Source organism: Lactuca virosa, chromosome 8 (assembly GCF_052849685.1).
Source record: "Lactuca virosa cultivar CGN04683 chromosome 8, Lactuca_virosa_CGN04683_v6, whole genome shotgun sequence".
NCBI lineage: Eukaryota > Viridiplantae > Streptophyta > Magnoliopsida > Asterales > Asteraceae > Lactuca > Lactuca virosa.
In genome coordinates, this window is record NC_136433.1 from 12,279,828 (window position 1) to 12,288,026 (window position 8,199).

The following is an 8,199-nucleotide window of genomic DNA, read 5'->3' on the forward strand; positions in this document are numbered from 1 at the left end:
GTCATATACTTGTCATTTTAATTTTAATGAAAATTTTAATTTTAAATTAATTATAATGTTTTAAGTAATCAAAATAAAGAACAAAACTTAGACCAAAGAAACATTTGAAGTGAAATCTTATGATAAATGAAGCGGAATATATATCTCAAAAATAAAACATGATTGTATTCTTAAAACATTTATAAACGTGTTTAACAAAACCAGTTGAAAATTGACAACTAAAAGGTAAAACTATAATTTTATTTGTATATAAATATTCGATAAAATAGCTATTAACTTTTAAACATATAAAACTAAAACTTAAATCTAAAAGCTATTAAGCTTTTTTTATCGGCTTTTTTTTATATATATAAAAAATTAAAAACTAAAAACTTCATAAAACTCTTAAAAGCTACAGTTGTTTGATTGAAGGTTCAAGCTTTTAAGAAGAAAGGACAAATATAAAAGCTGCGTAATTTTTGGTGAATACTCCGTATTTATTTAAGAATATTACAATCTTACAAACATCCAATAAAAAAATCAAAAAATGGTTAAAAAAAAAAAGTTTTGGTAGGACAGGAAGAACCAAGTTGCCTCAATTTTACCGAGAGGCGAGAAACACTATATTTGGCGGCTTCTCATGAGTGATGAGTGCATATTATATTTTAATTAGCACATTTTCTTATTTCTCGAAAAAAAACGAAGACACTGACTGACTCCAATAAATATATAAATACAAAAATATAATAATTGTCTATAATATATATATATATATATATATATATATATATATATATATATATATATATATATATATACTCTGTGTTCTGTTCGTTGTACATTCATTTTCATTTAGTTTTCATCTCTACCTTCTACTCTTCTCCAGAATAATAGAATAGAAGATTTAATCTTTTTTTTTTTTTTTTTTAAATCCCACCATTATTACTCATTTCCTTATATTCCCATCTACATTCGTTTTGTGTTTCAAAGTAGATCTAAAATTTGTCTAAACTTCTTTGTGTGTGTGTGTATTTTTTCTTTTATTTTTCTTTTTGTCCGAAATGGGTTTTGTTTATATATGACACCATCAAGATCTTTGCAAAGTCAATGCTTTGATCTGAGTTCCTTCCTGCTTATTTTCCGGTGAATCTGAGTCAACGATGATGCGTATGAGAACTAAAACAACAGAGTTGACTTCCATGAAAGGGAGCTCAGCCGTCTCAGCCACAAGAGACGGCGGCGATGAAGACGAATTGGAGGTCCGGCCGGGAGGAATGCTGGTTCAGAAGCGAGACCCGAATGAAGTACAAACCTGCGTTCCTCCACCAACCATTCGAGTTCGGGTCAAATACATGTCAATATACCACGAAATGATTATCAGTTCTCAAGCAACATTTGGTAATAATAAAGCTATTATAATTAGTTAGTGTGTGATAATGGAATTAGTGTATCCCCAAATTCAATTTATGATTGGGTTTTGTTACAGGAGAATTGAAGAAGATGTTAACCGGTCCGACCGGATTACACCATGAAGATCAAAAGATCATATATAAAGATAAAGAAAGGGCCTCGAAAACGTATCTCGATGTTGTCGGAGTAAAAGATAAATCAAAATTGGTATTGGAAGAAGACGCAATAAGCAAAGAGAAAAGGTATCTCGAAGCTCGAAAGAACGCCAAAATTGAAAAGGCGGCTAAATTGTTATCGGAGATTAGCCTGGAAGTCGATAGACTCGCCGGCCAGTTGTCGGCGCTTGAATCCGTTATCTCTAAAGGAGGAAACGTGGCGGAGAAGATGGTGTCGAATCTGATCGAGTTATTGATGAATCAATTGATTAAATTAGATGAAATTAAAATCGACGGCGATGTAAATTTGAAGAAGAAAAAACAGGTTAGTTCTTGATGCTTAATTCTTATTTGATAATTTGATTTTCTCTTGATTTTTGGATAAATATGTACATATTGTGAAATTTATAGGTGGAAAGAGTTCAGAGATACGTTGAAACTCTCGACGTTATGAAAGTGAAAAACGCAAGAAATCAAGTACCCAAGCAGCAGCCACCGCCACCGACACCACCGGCGACCACCAACGGCCACCAATCTAGGCGTAAATTTACACCAACTACGGTGGCGCATCAACATCAAGAGCCGTCGAGCAAGAACACATCAGGGGCAGTTGTGGTAACCACACAATGGGAGACTTTTGATTCCTTGCCGACAATTTTTTCGGCCCCACCATCGTCAACATCAACATCAACATCAACCACCACTCAAACAATACAACCACATTTCAATTGGGATTTGCTCTAAAAACTAAAAAGTAGTTCAAATTAATTGTTTTAATGCGTGACTGTATGTGTGTGTGTGAACTGTGTTCGCGTGTCTTTTGTATTTTTCTTCCATTCTTTTCTGTATCTAGATCTTCTTTCGTGTGCCATTTCTATCTCAAAATAAAAGAAATCACTACGAGTCTAATAGGACTTTTTTTTGTTATATCATGATCTTAAATCTTTCCTATTTGAGAAGGTAAACTTCGATTAGGTTCTTTCCTATTATACCTAAACAGGATCATTGTTTTATGCGTTGTTTAAGGAAAAAGACAAAAAGAAATGGCTAATGAAATAACTAATCCCCCTAAATGATAAAAAGATAGAACCATGTAAAGGTGGGGGGGGGGGGGGGGGGGGTGGTGGGAGGAGGCAGAAATAGCAAGCTATGGAGTAGTTTATGCACTTAGAATATTATGATGTGTTACCAAAAATGATTAGTGCACTTTTTTTTCCATAACTGGAAATAAAAAAGTTGCATCTTTTTGCACTTTTGGGAGCTTGGATTCCAAGACATCGACTTAATAAGACCACACATCAACAGGTGGAATGGTAGTGAAGAAAAATTGCAATGATTATTGTTGAAACATAAACCAACTTGAGTTTCCCTGAAAAAAAGAAGAAGATTATATTACAATAAATCTCCTTTTAATATAAGTCTATAAATAGCTAAGCTTTGGACATCTGTATTTACATATACATGGATCATGATGACTTTCTAGCTTAATTTAGCATCACTATGGGATTTCATGATTGAGGTATACTGACAGGTGGTATTCAGTATTTGAATAACGTAGTGTGATATAGTAATAGTGATATATAATTCATCTTTTGGGTTTTTTTACGAGTGGAGGTTGTTGTGGTCCTAAGTACTCAAGCTTTTTTAGCCATGGTATGGAGATGTTAACTATGAATGTCCTCTTCTGTTTCAGTTTCCAAGATTTTTGAAAAGTAACTGGACCATTTGCCTTAACTGGTTGCTACAAATTTTATACATACCATGTGGTTTCACAAATTTATCGATTGCTTGTGAAGAATTCCAAGGGTCCAAATCATGTAAATGTCTTTATCGGATAAAATTCCAAGAGTGATTAGACTTGTGAAACTTGTGATCCACCTAATAAAATAGAAAAAACACAGATTAAGAGGCTCACAGCTCACTGATATTCTAGGGCTCAAGTAACAGAGAATGTACTACACCATCTACGAACTACAGTTAACGATTTCAACAATCAGCAGTGATAGAAAGTTTGTTGTCTATACAAATTTGACATTCCACGATATTATACCAATCAAACGTATGGAAACAAAGTAATGTACGATTAAAGTACGTATTTTATCACAAAACAGCGGATTTTGCAGAGAAATATTAAACAAATGCATCAGAAAGGGAAATTATACCTGAGAAACCAATCGATGATTCTGAATCCCTAATAAACACGATGTGAGAAATCGATTTTACCTAAAAATCGAGTAGATTTCATAACAGAAACAACAAAATACCTCATAGGCTTAGAAAAATTCGCGGGAGTCGGCGAGGGGTTTTGACTTTTGATTTTGGACGAACTCATTGCGAGCTTTATGGGCCTATGATGGACAAACACTAATGATTAGCCCATTCTTTTCATATTATCTTTTAGCCCAAAAGGCCAAATTTAGTTTCTTATTCTTGTTATTTAGTTTCAGTTGAACTCTAATTATAATTATATTATAATAAATAATAAACGAAAGATCTGTATCACTATCAACACATCTTTAAACGGAAATCGATTGTTTGATAATTAATTTCATAAGCAGCCTGAATGGTAGAAAACAGTTTCTTTTCACCTTATATATCATATAGTGATAAAAAAAATTTATTTTAACTTTATTTATCATTTAGAAATAAAACTGTTTGGAAAGTGTTAAAACTGAAACAAAGAAATGTTAATTCAATATAGAAAGATAAATTAATAACACTAATATATCTATGCATCAAAATCTATTGAAAACAACATAATAATTTAAATGGCTTCGCTTTGATATCCTAAAATCCAAAATGTGTTCCCAACCATCCACAACCATCCACTGTGAGTATCTTTTTGCCCTTTTGGACAATATGCTAAGACATCGAATTATGTTGCATATAATCTCTTGACCAACTCCGAGAAATCCCCAATGTTAGAACTAGAATATGAAAAAAGAATAAAAAATATAATGCAGAAAAAATGAGGACGCGATTATATCACTATCCTTACGGATAATTAGCCCCCACAACAACCGATCATGGGTTTGAATGGCTAAGGTCCTCTTAGGACCTCGTCGATTCTAAAAATTATAGGCAATGATTCGTGGAACTCTTCGCATGAACATTTTCTATGATTATGGTTGAAGAATGTGAAAAAATGAACATAAAAAAACAAGGATAAAACACATGTATTTATTATTTGACATTCCCAACAATTATGTCCCTTCATGAACAGTCACAACGAATCATAAAAAATCAGGAAAAAAAAAACTTAAATTCAACTTTCCCTCCAAAAATAATTGAAAAACTATTAATGGAAAAGTTAACTCTCCTCTAATTTTAGGAGTAAAAATGTAAGGAATTTTATGTGCATGTGCAAAGATGCAAAGTGTTAAGTTATAGTCTTTTATTATTAAAATATAGTCCATATACTATATAATATTGTCACCCCTAGACCTAGCCACCTTTTATATTCCTTTCAAATTGCTTTTCAAACAATTCAAATGGGGTTCTACTTATTAATCCACAAAAGTTTTCGTCACCCAACATTCAAATGTGGGATACTTTGTTAAAACAAAAAAATATCAACCACATAAAAACATGAGATAAATACTATGTGCTCCATTAATAATATTTCACTTAGTATTTATCACAGTTACTTGATTAATCATGCTTAGATTAATGTAGTTTTCACTTTGAACATTAACTTAGTGTATACTTCACAAGAAATCTAATAGATTCAAAAGGTATCTTAAACCATTTGAGTCCCGATTCTAGAATTTGGACTCAGCTAAATAACACACATGATCAAACCCTTAATGTTCATAAACAATGGAGCACTTTTATAGCCATGCGTTCGTCCTAGTTTCATAGACACCTACAAAAGCAAAAATCAATATTTGCTCATGTTAGAGCTGCATCACTCCTTGTATCTACATAGGTGAAGCCCTTTTAATCACCAAAAGAGTGCTTCATTAAGAGTATATAACTCACCCTCATGTATTACTCATTAGTTTACCAAACTAATGTCCAAGTTGGTGATCAATAATTTGTTTTTATCATATTGAACCTTTATGTAGATTTAAGTCTTAGTAAAGGTTAGGTTTCTATTATTGCAATAGGCAACAACAATGGCGGTTGGAACGTTGTTTCTGTTATTTAATTTATTAGTAGGACGACACAAGGTCGGGGAGATCTTGAATGGATCAAATCCGCGATCTATTGGTCGGCATGGTTGATGTATGGGATGGCTTTGTCAGGCAGGAAGTCAAACATTATCTAAGAGTCTTTGAGTTATGATTAAAGGATTAGTTCCTCTCGATGTTGTTTAGTTGTGATGTGGTTGGTGTTTGTTTCTTCATCGAGTCGCTTGTTTATCACTAAGGATTGAATCAACATCTGTGTCGGGAGGCAGTTGTATGTGTGAAGTATTGTTCCGATGTTGCAATAGATGAATTTCGGTTAGAAGTTTTTCACCCAGGATTAGATTATACACCTGCTTGTGGAGACCTTATGATTGTTAATCACAAACCTTATTAAAGGGTGATATGGCAGCTTGTGTAGATAGGAGTGAGCTCAGAGAACCCATAAGGGGTTCAAAGCATGATTAAGGAGTAATTTGTAAGGACAGATTTCGAGGACGAAAACTAATTTTAGTAAGGGAGAGTTGTAACACCCGTTTTCCTAATTTGATCAGTTAAGGACTTAAGGACTTCGAAGATAAGGTTTTTGGGATAAACCTTATGCCATAGCATGGTAGGTTGTTGACCATGGCATGGCTACGTTACTTAAATGAAGAATACGTCTGGTTAGTGACCGTAGTGTGATAAGATAGTCTCCACGGTGCGGTGCATGCTGCATCCCAAGCCCATGAAGATTAGGTATTTTTCTATATTTTAAGTCATAAACTCAAGGGTTAGGTCATTCTCTTCAGCCACCATCCTCCCAACTCAATACCCTAACCTCCATTCATGGTTTTAAGCTTGTTTGCTTAGTTTTGAGCTTGTTCTTTTGACTTTGTGAAGCTTGAGGAAGAAGAGACTCCATATTATGCAAAGAAGCAAGGAGCTAGCTTAGAGCCATCATCTACTTTAGATTTCTGAGACATTTGAGGTATAAAGTTCATACCTTTATCTTTGTTCTTCTAGATCTAAGTTTATGCTCATTATAGTTGGATTTGGTCCCTTTTATGGATGTTCTTGGAATTGAGGAACTCCAAAGCTTGTTATGGCCCTTTTATTGCCATTAGACTTATTTTGAGTGAGAAAAGGGCCATGTTTGGGCTTTATTGAATCCGTGCACAAAGACTTAGATTTTTAGAGATCTTAATGGACTTAGGGTTTAAGATCTTTCCTTATGATGATGTCTAATTGGATAAAGCTGGAAACTTTATCCATTAAGTTAATGAAAAGAACAAGATATGAAGTTATGATCCTTGATCTGTAAGGATTAAACTCTTAATGAAGAAATTCACTTCTTACTGAAACCGTGGCACAGAAAAGGAAGGTTTGCGACATGGTGGCACATTGCAACGCATCTGTTTTGTTTGGACGTGGCTACAATGCGGCATAGGACTCGTCACGGTGTGGTGGCCATTGACCTGGTTAACCATTGACCATTGACTTTTGGACAATTTGACCTTGGGTCAAACTTGAAGGATTTAGTTTGTTGATTGAGGTTTGACCCTTATTTGGTGATAATCGATTCACGGGTTTGATCAGTGCAAGGAGTTGAGAGTGTAGTTGTGCTTCTCCGATTTTGTGATTCAGGTGAGTCTTCTTACTATGTCACGTGTGACTTTTGTATATCCTTTGCATGGTAGGATAGAAGTACTGTTAGAATACATGTATGCTAGTTGACTAGGATAACTCCTTGTTGTGTATGTGTAGCATAGGACACTTGGTGTCATGATATGATAGACTAGTATGGCCTTGCCTATAGATTGTATGATACTGTTAGACGTTAGGATCGATTAAGGTAATGATATTGTTGGCTGGTATTTAAGTGGACACCATCAAGTTGTATGTAGTCTAAACTAGATAGTCTTAGAACTCTTGGTCTAATGCCTTATTGCATGGTTATTGTTTGATATATTTTTTCGGGTGGGATCATTTGTTCGACTGTCTATTTGATTCCTGATTACATATGACTATGTATTCATGAGGTGATCGTTAGTATTAGCACTAGCCTTAGTTTGGATATAGACACGAGTTGTAATAGAGACCAGGATGTACCTCCTGGAAATTATACGAAAGGATAGGATGTAGCCCCTGTCAATCGTATGAAAGACAATGATGTAGCCTTTTTAATTGTATGAAAGACCAGGATGTAGCCCTGGAAAGTGTATGAAAGTCCAAGATGTAGCCCTTGGTAAATTGTATAGGTGAAAGAGTGCCAGTGGATGATACGTATGATTATTATGTGTGTTGTATGCATATCGAAAGGAGAGTTGGCATATTGGCACTAGAGCCGAGAACTTTGTTTATATGCATTGTATGTATGGTAGAATATGTGGTATACTGTGGAAATCACTATGCTTATGCTTATAGTTTTGGAATAAATGTTTTGGAGATTGTTCGTGAGAAGAGCTTGGCGGGACTGAACACTCGCATCGAAGATATTGGTTTTCATTGTTTTTTAATTAAACTATATTATTCTTATGGATTTC

At 34.2% G+C, this 8,199-nt stretch overlaps 1 protein-coding gene across 1 annotated transcript; it reads left to right on the forward strand.

Annotated features, from left to right (window-relative positions):
- The first annotated feature begins 965 nt into the window (after nt 1-965).
- Nucleotides 966-2,471, forward strand: LOC145131678 (BAG family molecular chaperone regulator 2-like). Its single transcript, XM_079066334.1, has 3 exons — nt 966-1,377; nt 1,466-1,869; nt 1,956-2,471. The coding sequence occupies exons 1-3, from the start codon at nt 1,140-1,142 to the stop codon at nt 2,286-2,288; spliced, it is 975 nt and encodes a 324-aa protein (XP_078922460.1). The 5' UTR covers nt 966-1,139; the 3' UTR covers nt 2,289-2,471.
- Nucleotides 2,472-8,199: the final 5,728 nt, after the last annotated feature.